Source organism: Sprattus sprattus, assembly GCF_963457725.1.
Source record: "Sprattus sprattus genome assembly, chromosome: 17".
NCBI lineage: Eukaryota > Metazoa > Chordata > Actinopteri > Clupeiformes > Clupeidae > Sprattus > Sprattus sprattus.
Window position 1 is genome coordinate 14,952,738 of NC_137915.1, and position 16,668 is coordinate 14,969,405.

Consider the following 16,668-nt stretch of genomic DNA (forward strand, 5'->3'; position numbering starts at 1 on the left):
ACTTTATTTTATAGCCACTAGCAAATATTTTCATGTTAAGAAAAATAAACAGCAGCCCATCAATGTTTCTGATTTCCATCCTCTCTTTCACGCTCACTCTCTCTCTCTCTCTCGCTCTCGCTCTCTCTCTTTCCCTCCCTCCCTCCTTCAACCTCTGCTTGACTCACCCTGCCTCACTGCGGCCGTTTTTAACGTGCGTGACGTCGTTTCCTTCCAACATGGCGCAGGCAGGTCGCTGATGGAAAACTAAGGGATTTACCCCACCTTCTGGGTTTATTTATGTTTGTCTACCAAGGCCAGAATCGGTGTAGTTTTTAAAGGAATACATACATTTGAAGAGTATTTCGCCTTTGGGACAGGTCCTCCTCGCCCCAGTTGCAGCGCGTCATGTATGAAGGCAAAAAAACGAAAAACATGTTTTTAACCCGAGCTTTGGAAAAGATCTTAGCCGACAAGGAGGTTAAAAAGGCTCACCATTCCCAACTGCGCAAAGCTTGTGAGGTGGCATTAGGTGAGTTTAATTTCATAAATCATCGTAGGGTTAGTCCTAGATTTGCACACGTCATGCATATCGCTAATCTTACCGGCAAGGTGTTGGGTTCCTACATTGTTGCAAAAATGTACTGCTAGCTATAATTTAGCCTGCAAGATTTACAAGCCTTTGCGGAAGTTATTATTTAATTTGCAAAACTAACACGACTAGACTGAAGGTGTTTACAACTGACTGTTATGTGGACATTCAAATCAATATGTTTGCAAAAGAAGCTATTTGTATGATGATCATGTGTGAGCAGACGTGAGAAATAAGGAAATGTGCAGTCTGTCAGGGCTACCTTCCTGGTCTTTTGAAACCACTAATGCCTGCTAAGTAGCCTACACATCCCACCAAATAGACAATAAACTCGTTTTTGGAACACGATTATAACATGATAAATGCACCAGAAAAGAGAGGTTGCTATTTTCACTTTTCTATAGAATCATTTTGCCGTCAACCCGTAACGTTATAGCCTATCGCAGAGTGTAGCCTATCGTAAATGAAGGTGGCACACGGTACATTCTTTTTAATCAGACTGTTTTATGTCGGGTTAAACGTTACAATATTCCAATACATGTCGGATCTTTAGTCGAATCCTGTGAGGTTCTGTTTTTTGCTTGTTAGGATTGGATGTCTGTCCGCCCCCCAGTTCCTCCCTAGCATAAACAACAATGACTTGGCTTAATGGTGAAATCTAGCTCTCGAATCTACTGCCCCACACGACCGGTGGGGAGTGGTGTCTGATATGCCACTGTGGAGGTTGCCTTGCAGTTGATGTCTGTTTCAGGAGCGATGGCCTCGCTACCACTAGCCCTGAGAATAAGCGAGGGACTGTCACATAAGTTAAGGAAGTGTCAGCCGTGATAAGTGTACTTTTGCCAGCACGTACCATCTCCAGGATACGTTTTAATTCTTGCACTTGGCAGCCCTCTCGTCCTGCCAAACCGCAGAGAAACCTTACTAGCTGATGCCTAATTGTTACCCCTAACACCTGAAATGCAGGGTATTGTTTTAAAAACTGCTCAGCAACTTCATATAATGCTGTGGTTTTACTCTAGTAGACTTAAAAAACGCTACTGAATTGTACATCCCATTCTAGACCATACCCAGTGTATTTTCCCATGTTGTCAGTGCTAGCAGATATAGGCTAAGGCCCAGACATAAGGTAGCCTGCCACATTCTGTGTTGTATTTATAGTGAGAAGCCTATCAGCCTATCATTCAAAACTGACCTAGTTTGTCAATTGGTCAAACTTGTGTATATTTGTCAATGTGTACGTATGAGGGGCGGGTGAGTGATAATTCACCTCCCACAGAAACGCACTGTCCAATGAAGCACCTTCATTCAAAATGCATTCACAAACTCATAGAACAATGACCGCTGAGCCAAGTGCTACTTCAGGTTTGCAAGCCAAGAGTCAGGGAAGGTTAGTTACAAACTTGTTTAAGTTAATACTGATGGAACCGAATATTGCTATTCTACTGTTATTTTGTATCTTCTGATTCTGTAACCCTGATGTGTACTAGGTCTCACTGAGACCTGAACCTTTAGCAACTGAACCCGTCCCCCCAGATAGGCTTCTTACTGCACACTTACTGCAATCTGTTTTGAGCTGTAAACTAAATTTCTCTCCCCACCCTCAGTCCTTTGCATAATTTTTATTATTTTTCAGAATTATGCAGAGGATGGATTTAGGCTCAGAGGTGGGGTGGGGGGTAGGCTCAGAGGTGGGGGAGATACTTTAATATCATAATGGAGTTCCTCAACCACAAATAGTTGCACAATGTTCAATGTCTGATGTCACCTTCCGCCTAAAGAGGAAGTGCATATAGAATTTCATCAGTGCAGAGGAAGATGGCGATAAGGTTCCTGATCCTGGGTTGTAGGCTAATTGTCAGTGCATAAAGGCCACCATTCTCTTAAGTGCTCTTAATGGGTTCTTATGAAAGGGTAGAGGTACTGCAAGGAACCCCCTAGCACATTCAGAGGGATTTACTGTCCAATAGGTTTGCAAGTCACAATCGATATTCAATATGATCCGTGTACTGTCTCATATCTCGCATGGGGTATTATCACCTGATTGACAACCCACTCTTAAGGTCTTCATTGGACATTTAGAGCATTGTCATCTGTATCCCAAGCTATTTGAAATGCCTAACATGAATCTAATCTATCTGCTGAGTCTGAACCTCTCCCTGGGAAACCTTAAGTGGCCGGTCTGAGCGTGTTTAGGCCACCCTGGGAAGGTGAGGTGAGGTGAGCTTTAATCTATTTATATGCAGGCCACAAGCTGACTTCCTTTTTGTGTGAAATCTTGGGTTTGAAGATGACTAAGTGTTTTCATTCAGAGAAATTAAGGTTATAAATCCACATTAAAAATGGAATTTCTGTTCCAGCTGAGGACTTGGCTGGTTTGGTAGTTAATAATTAGAGTTGGCTATCAAATTGAGACAGAATTTGCATTTCATAAAAGTGTGCATTAATCAGCGTGGAGAATGTTGACTTAAAATGCTGATGAAAACGTTTTGGTTTGCTGTGTGGCTTCAGAGGTTAATTTTCTCTAAGCGCAGAGACCCACTGCATGAGGCCAGTTCATTTCCCCAGCTCATTACTCTCTTTATCACCGTCGTTTATAGCAGGGGTTGGAGGCTCTGCAACCTCTTCAGCCATTTCCTGCTATAAGCCTAACTTTCTGTACCTAACAGTAGGTGCACTGTGTATGCACACAACAATGGTTGAAATCGGTGTAGCTCTTGAAGTTGTGCGTGTGCATGTGACCTTGGTGAAAAGTGCTGTTGGTATTTGTAGATGGAAAGGTTTTAGCTTTTAGCTCCTGGTATCCAACCAGGCCTGGGGCTCCTTTGAAGCCCTCTCTCTTGTGAAAGCAGCCAGAAGGCCTCATAGACCAAAGCTCTGTCGCAAAGCATGGTCACTACAAAACAGAACCCCTTCATTTACACCTTAAATTATCCTTGAAAGTAATTTTTTCAGTGGGAAAATTAAGAGAGCACGTTTGCAAATTAAGAACCACTTAATATAAATGAAGGGCTTTGGCATAGTTTCAGAGGTAAAACAAGGGAATGTAAGTGTATTTGAAGTGGTTTATATTTTGTAGTGGGTATTCTTCATCTCCTCATGTCAGCAGCCAACCCTGAAAAGCGTCCGGCCAGGATGCTTCCCAAACCTGGCTCAGGTCTGGCCCAGCCTCGTCTCGGCTGGATCGGATCTAGTCAGCTGTTGTAGGGGACATTTCTCTCATTCCACAGTTTTCCGCTCGCCAAGCTCACAGCTGCATGTGAGGGTATTTTGTGAGCCGCTTGTCATTTCTAAGTCGGGCTGCTGCAGCCGTTTATCGGAATGTAAGGAGTTTTTCTCATGTCTCCCAAGGAGTGGAATGTTGCTTTGGTGCTTAAAGATAAGAACGCTGGAGCAGATTTGATTCCCAGTAGAACTCAGTTCAAACTTTTTTCAAGGCAGTCTATGGTAATTGTACACACTGCTCATTGTTGCTCCTTCAACAGTAGAGTTCTGTTCTTGTGCCCTTAGTAGCAGTTAGCTACCCTTACAAATCCCTTAACAACTGAAACACAATACCCAATACATTAGTGACCAGTTGTGCCTCAACGTTTGACCGACAATTCTGGGATATTTGCAGGTGGATTGATGTGATCTAATATAGTGGATATTAGCTTGCCTTTACCCAAAATGTTGCTCATATTGAACTTGTTCAGGAGCTTTTCCTTAACCTTTGTTTTTAAATGTGTGGTAGCTATGCCTGCCTGTTACTACCATCCTTTGTTTTACGGGTCACCTTAGGCGGTGGTGAAATAGACCCATCATTGTGCTGACTACAAAGCAAAATGGTTATTTTGTAAATTAGCCTTTCAGGGTGTAGGAATAAACGAAACATCCTCATTACTGTATATTAAAACTGTACTCTCAATTTAAAAAAAATGTAATATGCTCTTTAATTAAGGATGCCTATATTATGTTATTTTGGAACTACTTCAACCATGTGTTTTTCCATCAAAGAGCAACATAAGGTGCATTAGGAGTCATTAGGCCTGCTGTGAGAATTGGGACAAAGTGGTCACAGGGAAGCGGTCACACAAGGTCATTTACTACACATATGTGTACAATTTGTCATATGGGTGTTTTTTCCAGGTCTTTATTGATGAAAATCACACATAGACGGTCACTGAAAACATTTTAATTAATTGTGTTGCTCTTAACCACTGCACAATAGGTGCACCACTGAATTGACCAAGCTATTGATGTGTAATCTGGTTTTTGCAATCAGTGACCAATTTGCTTCCGAGCTTTGCTTGAAGCTGTCGTGGGGTAAATATCTCTACCAGTGCCAAGGTACCCTCCACGATTCAAATCTAATACACCTTTTTTATCACATTCAGTGAATTGCTCCGCATGGTCCTCTAGCTGTCTGTTCTGTGTGTGTCTTCAACAAACTCTGGTGTTTATGCACAGCCCAGGCTCTAGATGGGAAACAAACAAATTGGCTCGGACTGAGCCATACACAATTCCAGCTAATCGTGATGTTGCTTCAGCAGCATGAAGGTGATGGGTGTAATTTGATTGGCTGTCAAACTCAAATATCAACAAATCGTGGACTGCACTTTAAATTGGAAATGGACAAACACAGAATATTTGTCAGTATAGAACTAGAACATTACAGAACCCTAGGTCCTAGAACTCCTGAGAGCACACAGCATTCTCCCTGGTCATCACTATCTATTATTCAGCAGTCACCTGATCGCTGCTTCTCTTCTCCATTACCGTAGTCTACCCCAAACTACATGCTTACTCAGAATAGCATGTTTTCCACAACCACAAGTTTGTTCGTTTGTCACCATAGCTGCCAGATGTCTTTATTACACATGTCACGGGCAGCCGGGCTCCCTGCATTTGATAAATGCTACCCTGGATACAGTCAGTCATGTCATGATTCTTGAGACATGCTGGGGGACTTTCTGATGGAGATGGGGTGAACACGTATTGGAGGTATAGTTAGAGTGCAGAGAGCTAGGAAAGGTTTTTATTTTCTTTATTGTTATTCAGGAAGTTATGTTCTATCTGAAATGGACTGTTTTTCTGGTGGTTCAAAGTCTTCACTCAAACTCACACAAACTGTTGGGTAGTTTCCATACTCTCTGACACACCATGCAATAGTATCAGTAAACTTCAGAGAACTTAAAGCTTGGTGGAAAGGGTCACTCACTCACTCGCGCACACACACACACACACACACACACACACACACACACACACACACACACACACACACACAAACTCATTCAGTCATATTTACACACAAAGAGAGTAATTGAAAGAGCTGAAATGAAATGAAATGATAGTGCGGGTAGAAGGGAATAGAGCCTGGCTAGGAGCCTAGACCCACTATTGGGGCATAGTTGTGGTCCCACTGTGAACATGGTAAATTAAATTTCATTCACTGGATGCAGCCTCGTTATACCTCTGGGGACTCTCAACCACCCCCCCCCCCCCCACCCCCCACCCCCTGCGCAGGTGTGGCAGCGCGGCTGAAGATGACTTCAGCTGCGCTGGTGTCTGGGTAAGCTGCCACCAATGTGAAAAGACAGCAGGTCCCAAAACAGCTTTCTGAGCTCAGGCGAGGTTCCTTCATTTGGGGGAGAAAGTCAGTGCTTCACAAAAATAAACGAGGAAGTACAGAAGTTTAAGAAAATGAGTGTACACGAGAAACGAGAGAAACTAGAAAATCAACACTTATCTAAGCGATCGGATTTGAATGGGGAAAGGGTAGCATGACCGTGACCATAGCAGAGCCTGACAACCTCACAGCAGGTATTTGGTTGCGCCGTTGAATAATCCATCGCCGCCTTGTGCCAGTGTTCCATCCAGTCTAAAACCAACGGATGAACTAATTAGGGCTGGAACACTGGCCTCACAGGCCTTTCTCTGGAACGTCTTTGTTTTCATGGATACTGCCATGCAGCAGGGTTATTATCCCAAACCTAAAGCGTTTCGTTTTTTTGTAAACTAAAAATCCTGGAGAGATGGACAACTAAAGTAAACTAATAATGATTGCTAAAATTACCAAAAAAATATATTTTTAATTGAATACTGAAAGCGGCACGAACAAATGCGTGGTAAATTCATGTAACAGCTTCTGTGGTGAAGAAATCAAAGGGAAAAATCCCACAAAGTTACCACTGATGGGAATTCACTTACATACATCCATGGGAAACAGGGAGTGGGGGGATGAACGTAATGTTTTTAACAACCTGTAAGTTCCCATGTGAGTTCTTTAGGGGTTTCTAGTTAACTATACTGGTGGGGTCAACCGTGAAACTCTATGTCATTTCGTTTGTCTGAAGTAAATGGTTGAAATATTGAATCTTTATGTGTATTAAAGGTCTGGTCTGCGATTCTGATCCCTATACACTTTTTGTCAAATTCAGTAAATTGCTCCTCACGGTCCTCTAGCTGTACCTGTCCGTGTTTGCATTCAAAAGAACTATGGTGATCGTCCACAGTCCTGACTGTAAGTGGGAAACAAACATAATGGCTTGGACCGAGCTATAAACAATCCCAGCCAATCAACATGGTGCTTCAGGAGCACAGAAGGGAGGGGTGTAATTTGATTGGCTGTTGAGCACAAATATCAGCAACCCTTCGTGGAACCGAAACCAAATCTCTCACTGCATTTTTAACAGCCTTTCAGTCTATTGTATTTGTTGAAACGTTGATATCTTCAGTGATGAGCAGATTATTTTTCACATGAAATTCCGATTAAACTTCAACTAATGAATCCTCTTGTGAAACTAACTAAAACTAAACACAAATTCACCATGTCATGCAGAAGGACGGCCTGCTACTATCCAAACAGGGCTTCCTGCTGATTTAGTTCTGGCGAAGGGAGGAGAGAAGAGAACAGACACCTGTAACAAATGCGTAGAACTGCTGGCTTCAGTCCAAACACAGATGATGAGGAGCATTCATGTTCACTCTTTCCTTGCACTGTTATTCATTCTTCAGACTGAAGACTTGTATTGGATAAATATATGAACCGAGAATGGATTGGAACCACACTCAGAATGCCATGTAGAGATGCGCTCAGAACATGTTCAATATGTTCAGTATATTTGCATATGTAGACATGTATATGTCAGTGTGTAGGGCCTGATATGTATGGATGCTGTCAAGCAGCCATAGGCACCAATCTGTACAGTTGTGTCCCTTAAGGCCCAGTCTCCTCTGAAGTCTGTCAGCAGTGAGATGAAGGGTGGCACAAAATGAGTGTTCGTACTGCGCCACAAACGGGGTGGAGATAAGTGCTGAAACACATAATCCTTGTGAAATTGGGCAACACAGGTGTAGGCTGACGACAGAACATGCATGGCGTCGAAGTCTCAGACACTGTCTCTCATGTATTCCCCGCCTAGGCGGTAGGTACTGTGCTGGCGGCCACATTCAGTCGTCTTTATTTAATTTGGCTTGGGCTCTGTGGCTACAGTATTCCTCAGGATACAAACAGAGTCCATGGCACAGCCCCGGGCTCTTCCTGAGTTGTTTAGCTATTCGTCTTTAGCACTGATGCAACGCTCCCTCAGGCCTGACAAATTGATAATGAGCTTGAGAGTAATGTGACTGCCGAGTACTGTGCTGTTGTGAGCAGCCATGTTTTTTAGTGAACTCGCTGTGTTGGTTAGCAGTATTCCGGCGCGGTGCCTTAAACAGTAACCAGCCTTCCAGCAAATGAAACAGCCGTGTCTTAAATCAGTTGGCACGGCGATGCTCTGATTAGTGGGGGTGTAAACAGAACCCATCCGTGACGTCGTCAGGGCAACCCTCTGCAACACTTCCTGATCTGCCTCCAAATGTAATTACGGCTGGGCAACCTTTGCTTTCACCTCGCACAATGGAAATGTCAGGAGACTGGTTTCACCACCTCCACCACCTCACTTCTCTCCACCTCCACCTTCACCATGGAAGCAGAAGGGGCTGCAGTAGCAGCTGCTGACGTGTGTGAGTGTGTTTTCAGGCAGAGGAGATCAGTTGAGCTGTCTTCGTCAGACTTGGGCGGATGTGTAATGTGCATGTGGCGTCAGGCATTGAACCCGCCACCTCCTGCTGTTGTGTCTTCTCGTGTGTGTGTGTGTGTGTGTGTGCGTGTGTGCGTGTGGATACGGCTTGTTTAGATTTCTTGCGTTGGAGTTAGAGACCAACTTTCTTTGTATGTTTTAATCATAACAAAAATGACAGCCTCCATAATGACTGTTTTGAAATCATCTGGTTAGCTGGCTCTATTCTAGCTTCTCTATTCGACAAACCTTATCTGGGCCCTCTTTGTCTCTAAACAAAAACTAACATTTGAATGTGGTCTGTTCACCAGTCAACCAATCAAGAAACTTCCATTGAAATGGGCATCCCTGCCATCCAGTCCTTCTGTGTACACAAGTGCACTTCACATTCTAGGCAGGGATGGCTTCCTGTGAAGGCTAAATCAGGAGACGTGACGTGGCTAAGCATGTTTGGCTGCATAGGTGAGCCCCAGACCGTCTGGCGTCTTGTGCCTTTTGAGACGCGTGCTTCGGGGTCACCTGCACTAGTCCACTGAAACAATTTGGTGATCATCTGCAAGAGAAAGACCACATGAGCCAGATAGTCAACAGGAGTTTAGGTTGAAGTGTATTGCAGAGAGAAGGCTATACATTTGTCTTCTCACACCTACACAGTATTGATTGATCGTGCTCAGATGTGCTTTCAGGTGTTCTGTAAGATGTTGCAAAGGGTAGCTTTGTTTATGGTTTAATTTGTGACGTTCAGATTCTAGTGTATGAGATGGGGTTGCGGTAGGCTTGTTTATTAACTGGCTGTGCAGATGCTTGAGTTTAGGTGGTCAGCTGTCGTCTTTTTTCCCTTTTTTATTTTAGTTTTTTTTAAAGGCAGTGTGTGTGTGTGTGTGTGTGTGTGTGTGTGTGTGTGTGTGTGTGTGTGTGTGTTTGTAACTGATGTAATACCATTAAATGCTTAACTTCTATGTCCCTGTTGTTTACTGTTTTTTGCATGTTTGTCTCTTTTTGTTGTGAGGAAATTGAAGTTCACCACACACATTAATTGTCACCAACACCGGCACTTTGAGGATGCCAATTTTACCCCGAGGAGGGTGGAAAGAAGTCATCGGTCTTATAAGGCGAAACAAGCCTCAGTCGGAATCAACGTTGCATTTAAATCTGGCTAGTCTTTTGAAATGGTAATATCTCAGCACGGTAGAGGAACGAGACGCTTGGATGTGCTCCTGTCAGGTGAAAGGGGATTGGGTTGCTAACTCGACCCGATCTGGGGACTCGTGAACCAGGGGTGTGAAGTGAAAGAAAGTAACCCCGGGCTACGGATGGAGCAGGGCTCTAGAGAAGGCCCAAGGTGGAATGGGGATTATGGAGTCTTCCAGGAGAGAGGGAGGGAAAGGCGGGGGATGAGGGAGAGTGAGAGAGGGAGAAAAAAAAGAGAGTGAGGGAGTGAGGGAGGGAGGGAGTGAGGGAGGGAGGGAGGGAGGGAGGGAGGGAGAGATAGTGAGTGAGAGATGGAGGATGCAAGAGAAGGAGAGAGGGAGGGAGGGAGGGAGGGAGAAAAAGGAAATAGTGAGAGATGGAACATGCTAGAGATAGAGAGAGGGATAGAGGGAGAGAGTGAGATAGAGGGAGGGAGTGAGAGAGAGAGAGGAGGGAAGAGGGCCTGGAGTCTTGCCTCATGAAAGGAATTCTCCGGAGGCACGCTGCGCTTTGGCCCACAGCCTCACTGCAGAATGACTTCACACAGGGAGACACACACACACACACACACACACACACACACACACACACACACACACACACACACACACATACTCACATACACCCACTAATATGCAGACACACACAAGCATAAATTGATATCGCTGAATTACTCATAGATGGAGAGCCCCGGGTCACACACACACACACACACACACACACACACACACACACACACACACACACACACACACACAGATTGATACATCTCAATGTGTTCACACACACACACACACACACACAGACGGGCTGGCTGGATCTCCAGCAGTGTTTACAGCATCTCCAGCACTCTCCCTTAGTCTCTCAGTCTCAGCCTTAGTCACGTGAGGTCACTGCTGAGGTCTTAGGGTCCTCTCCTCTTCTCCTGTTCTCCCCTCCTCTCCTCTCCTGTTCCCTTAACTGTCTGTTCTATTGTTCACCTCTGCTGTTCTCCTTTTCTCTTCTTCTCTTCTCCTCTCATGTTCTCTCCTCTCCTCTCCTCTCATCTCCCCTCTTCTCCTGTCATCTCTTCTCCTCTCATCTCATCTCCTCTCTTCTCATCTCCTCTCATCTCCTCTTCTCTCTTCTCCTCTCCTCTCATCTGCCCATCTTTTCTCCTCCCCCTGTAGACAGAGAAGCCCAGGCCTTGTTGTGTTTATGCCAGAACAGGCCACTGCTTGTCACACACCAGCAGATTGGTGCTTAATTGGTGTAATACTGTTTTTTTCATAATGTGTGTGAGTTCATGTGTGTGTGTGTGTGTGTGTGTGTGTGTGTGTCTGTGTGTCTGTGTGTCTGTGTGTGTCTGCCAGACCGAGTGGATATTGAATTAGCGCTGTGGGCTTCAACAGCCCGGAGTCAGCAGGATTGGCTTATCCAGCTGAGGGCTTCCTGGTGGAGTTGTTTCAGCGTCTCCACAAATGGGCTGCACTGTTCACACAAACATACAACTGCACATTGCTGCTGTAACTTCAGGGAAGAGGACGATTTAAAGAGGCTTTAAGCTTCATCAGAAGACCCACAGAGTAAATGGATTAGCACATATAGCTTCAGCGCCACTGATTTAATTGTGAGGGCTTTAAACACAAGCTGGGCATCAGACGTGACCAGTGTTGGTAAGAGTGGGGGAGGGCTGTGTGAAAGTGGACCGCGCGGCTTGAGGTCTTTATTTCAGATAGATGTTCCCCACACATGCACTCCGGCACTGGCCCTTTGCAGCTGGGTGGCTGTGAATGTCACGTCAAAGGGCCGGTCCTCACCCCGAGAGAGAGAGAGAGAGAGAGAGTGATGTGTGAGAGAGAGAGAGAGAGAGAGAGGGAGAGTGATGTGTGTGAGAGAGAGAGAGAGAGGGAGAGTGATGTGTGTGTGAGAGAGAGAGAGAGAGAGAGAGAGAGATAGAGAGAGAGATAGATAGAGAGAGAGAGAGAGAGAGAGAGAGAGAGAGAGAGAGAGATAGAGAGAGAGAGAGGGAGTAATGTGAAAGAGACAGGGGGGAATGATTAGAGAGAGACAGGGGGGAATGATTTGAGAGAGACAGAGGGGAATGATTTGAGAGATACTGGTCGGAGAGACAGAAAGATGGACATTACACTTACGGCCCACTTGCTGTCTGTCCCCAGCTGCTGCTGTGGTCACACACACCCAATCCCACACCCTCAACCACACACACCCTCACACACACCCAGACCCACACCCACACCCACACCCACTCCTGTCCTCAGACGGCTGCCATGTCAGCAGTGGTGTCAAAACAACCATCAAAATCACTCAGTGAATCACACACACTTGCAGACAGGCCGACACGTACACATCACACAAACAACCACACATTTACACACAACATAGACATACACTCACACACACACAGACTCTCTCTCTCTCTCTCTCTCTCTCTCAATCCCACAAGCACGAACGCGTTCACACACACACACACACACACACACACACACACACACACACACACACACACACACACACACACAGGACTGAACCCTTTTGGAGAAGACTGATGCCGTGGCTGAGACCTTGGCTTTGTTCTAGCCGGCTTTATGCTGCGTCACGACAGCAGCCCCGGCGACAGCAGGCTGTAACGACTCCTGAGTCAAGGCTGCGGAGGGCTTTCTGTCGTGAGCCGAGACCTCGGCGGCAGCGGCGGCTGTAGATTTAACAACAGAGTCCTTGTAGAAAGCATTGGATCAGCAAGGTCAAGGACTGTGCAGCTTATTTTCCCCACTGCGCACTGGGTTGAGTTAGATAGCGCTATGACACTATTTATCTAACAGATTTGCTCCAGTTGTTATTACAGTCTCAGTGTCTCGGTACTGTCTGTGACCGCATTCCACTCATTGAGCCTATTCTTCCGTGACACTGCACTCAGTGCTAAATGTAAATAATGCCTAAACTTTTCGCTATCGTCTCTCTTTAATTCCATTCGCAAGTTTGGCTAGGCTGTAATCTGTGTGCTGGTTGTGCTGTGTTTGTGTAAGCTGGTAAAGCAGCCCCTGAAAAGTCCCTGTGTTTGTTCTAAACATGGGACTATGCTGGTAACGTTCATTTCCACTACTCTGGCTCTGTTTGGATGCCAACCAGGTTACGTGACGTGACGTGACGTGTGGGCAGACTGCCTGAAAGCTGCACTTCGACATCAGCCGGGTTTCTGTTTCAACCACCTGGGCAAGAACAAAGGCTATTGCCCATGCTATCAGTTACCAAAGCTGCACAAACACATACTGCACTCTTGGTGCGTGCGTGCACGTGTTTTTGCCTGTTTGTGTATGCCTGTCAGTATCCCGCTGTGCATGTCCCACAGTTGTATGTTGTCTGGGTGTTTTTTCTTCCAAAACTTTAGAGTTTTTTTGAAACCACCAAGCCAGCGGTACACCGTGTTGGGAGTGTCAGGACAAGGAGGGGGGCTTTTAATAGGCTCATACACCAGAGCTGCCAGCCAGAGGCTACTGTTTTTTTGTGGTTTCAGCATATGGATACACACACACACACACACACACAAACACACACACACACACACACACACACACACACAGGCAGAGAGAGACACGCATACACACTAAGATACACGCACGCACGAAAGCACGCACGCACGCACGCACGCACGCACGCACTCACTCACTCACTCACTCACTCACTCACTCACTCACTCAGAGACACACACACACACAAACACACACTCGTAGATGACAGTAGTATAGGGACGGATGGCAGACGTAGTGAATAACACACACGGTTGCCTATTTGGGTTGATCTATTCTCTCACGCCCATGTGGAATGCTGGAGCTCCGAGCTCCTGGTGAGACTCTGAGCTAGAGCAAAATGTAGCGCGACTCAGTGAGACTTAGCGAGACTGAGTGAGACACTGTGCTGCGTTGGACACACAAGGGCCTCCATTGATGTTGCTGCGATGTAACCGGCACTGGCTTCAATAATATTTAAGATGGGGTCTTTGGCATCCACGTCCTAGTGGGTGTTAAACTTAAAGTAGCCACGAATGTGTGTGTGTGTGTGTGTGTTTGTCACTTTCGTGTTTGTTTTTAATGGTTGTTTTTAATCATTTTTATCTGAGGTTTAATTTTTCAATGGAGCTTGAGCATTCATTTTTAATAAGGTGTAATTAGCATGTCTTTGCTTCTAGGAGGAATGTGTTTTGGTGTCCCAATGTGCTTTTGCCCCATACACTGCCAGAGCTGATTGAAAGAGGGAGTGGAATGTGGATTTGAAATGCATCCTTTGGTGAATGTGGGAGTATTTCCAGGTCATCTAGTGTGCGTGTGTGTGTGTGTCGCATGCATACATTCTAAAGTGAGTGATTAAGCTGCATAGTTCTTTGATGTAAACTTATTATCTCCATCAACAACGGGTGATTATTTGCTGTGATGGGTGATTATTTGCAGCTAAGCCTGGTAATCATGAATAGTTTATTTTAGTGTGTGTGTGTGTGTGTTTGTAGTGTGTGTGTGTGGTGTTTGTTTGTGTGTGTGTGTGTGTGTGTGTGTGTGTGTGTGTGTGTGTGTGTGTGTGTAGGGGGTCTTTTGATTTCTTTGCAGTAAGAGTGTTTTCAAGGTCAGAATCCAGAGCATGACTCAGGCCTGAGAATATCTCTGCAGTCCTTAGTGAGGTGCAAACTAAATATAACAAGCTTAGAGTACGTCAAATTTGATTTTATCTTATCAGTTGAAATGGCATTATCAGCAAAAATGATTTGTGTACGTGCGTGTGTGTGTGTGCGCGCGTCCGTGTGCGCGTGTGTCCGTGTGCGCGTGTCCGTGTGCGCGTGTCCGTGTGTGCCCGTGCGTGTTCAGGTGAGCTGAATTAGGCATGGCAGTCAGCAGGTCTCCGGAATGTTGAACACAAAACAGCTTCTCCACGGTAGATGTCAGCTCAATTGTTGCGTTGCCATGGTATCAGATCTCCACTTAGTAACTGATAGTGCTGGAAAAGTTGTATTTCCTGCTCCGGGCAGCGAATGGCATTACAGTGTACACCTGCGCTCACTTCAGATAAGACACATGGACTTGATGGGTAATAAAGGTCAGCATTTAACCAGAGCCAAGATACCAAGCGGTTCAAAGAGAATATTTTATGTTATGAAACCGTTCAAACCTCTAAATGATAGAAATATATGGTTATGATGTAAAGGCACTTTTATTTCTGACAGCCAAAACTACCAGTGTGGGTTTTACTTTGGTTTGTCAACATTTCCTGTCACAGTCCATAAAGGAAGTAGTGTTGGTTCCTTATGTACACAGTCATGCCCCTCCCCCTCAGCGTGTTGTTCCTTTTCACTTTATATCCAGGTTCACTGGCCTCTTCCACAGTATGACCAGACTTGTGAATGAATGATCATGTCTCGTGTTTGCTAAGTATTTGACAATATGTTGTGAAGAAGGAACTTCATTGGAGTGGACAGACATCTCTGAAATGCTGTAGCCTACTACATGCATGCATCTTGTTTGGTAGTGCTCTGTCCAGAAGCACTGCCTGTGGCATTGTTGGTTTGAAACAGGTAGCACAGGTCAACCACCAGACCTTTATGAACTTCACACAACAGTGTGTGTGTGTGTGTGTGTGTGTGTGTGTGTGTGTGTGTGTGTGTGTGTGTGTGTGTGTGTGTGTGTGTGTGTGTGTGTGTGTGTGTGTGTGTGTGTGTGTGTGTGTGTGTGTGTGTGTGTGTGTGTGTGTTTCAGCAGTGTTGTAGGGGTGGGAGGCCTCTGTCCATCTGTCCATCTTTCACTCTCAATCTCTCTCCATCTCTCTCTCTCTGTCTCGTTCCTTCTCTCTCTTTCTCCCTCCCCCTGACGGAGGTGTGGAGGGGTTTAGCTCTGCCCCTCTCTTTATTGTTTCACAGCTCAGAAAAGGAGAGGAGGACTCTCTTTATCGTTCTCTTCCCTTTCTTTCCTCCTCTCTTTTTCCCCCCATCACCCCCCTCATCATTGCTTATGGCCCATAGAGAGAGGGGGTTATCTGGTCCCCCACTCTCTTTATCGCTTCTTTCTTCCTCTTTCTCTCTCGCTCTGCCTCTTCCTCTTTCTCTCTCGTTTCTCTCTTTCTTTATCTATCGCTCTCTCTCTCTCGCTCTCTCTCTTTTTTCCTCCCTCCACACTCATCATTGTTCACAGTCCTGGTAGTGAGAGAGGGGCTGCCTGGACCCTCACTCTCTTCATACATCTCACTTCTTTCATTCTTTCTTTCTCTCTCTCTCTCACCACCCCACTTATCATTGCTTATAACCCGGAGAGAGAGAGAGAGAGAGAGAAAGAGAGAGAGAGGTAGAGCGAGAGAGAACGAAAGAAGAAAAACATAAAGAGAGTGATGGTCCAGGCATCTCCTCTCTCCCAGGACTTTGAACAATGATGAGAGAGAGAGAGAGAGAGAGAGAGAGAAATGCTCACTGCCTCATTGTAAAGAATGATGACAGAGAGAGGGGGGTAGAGAGAGAGAAAGAGAGGGAGGGGTGGGAGGGAAACACAGAGAGAGAGGGAGAGAGAGAGAGAGGGGGAGAGAGAGACTGAAAGAGACAGATAGAGGGGGAGAGAAACACAGAGAGAGAGGGAGAGAGAGAGAGAGGGGGAGAGAGAGGGGGAGAGAGAGACTGAAAGAGACAGATAGAGGGGGAGAGAAACACAGAGAGAGAGGGAGAGAGAGACCCTCACTGCCTCATTGTTTCCCAGAGTAGCACTTAGTCATCCATGACCGGCGCAGCACCATGGGAACGGCCCATTAAACGGAGAGGAACTACAGGAACTTTTCTTTGTTTGTTCAGTTGATTTGTTTACATTTCTGATTTCCTCACACAATGACTAGAGTGCA

The 16,668-nt window shown here is 45.5% G+C and overlaps 1 protein-coding gene across 3 annotated transcripts in view; it reads left to right on the top strand.

Annotated features, from left to right (window-relative positions):
- Nucleotides 1-230: 230 nt before the first annotated feature.
- The window catches only part of arfgef1 (ADP-ribosylation factor guanine nucleotide-exchange factor 1 (brefeldin A-inhibited)), a 65,574-nt gene continuing 49,136 nt past the window's right edge, over nucleotides 231-16,668 (top strand). For all 3 annotated transcript variants that reach the window (XM_080855603.1, XM_080855604.1, XM_080855605.1), the window contains exon 1: nucleotides 231-511. In XM_080855603.1, the coding sequence (XP_080711729.1) occupies nucleotides 388-511 (124 nt within the window). In that variant the 5' untranslated portion in view covers nucleotides 231-387. The remainder of the gene's footprint in view (nucleotides 512-16,668) is intronic.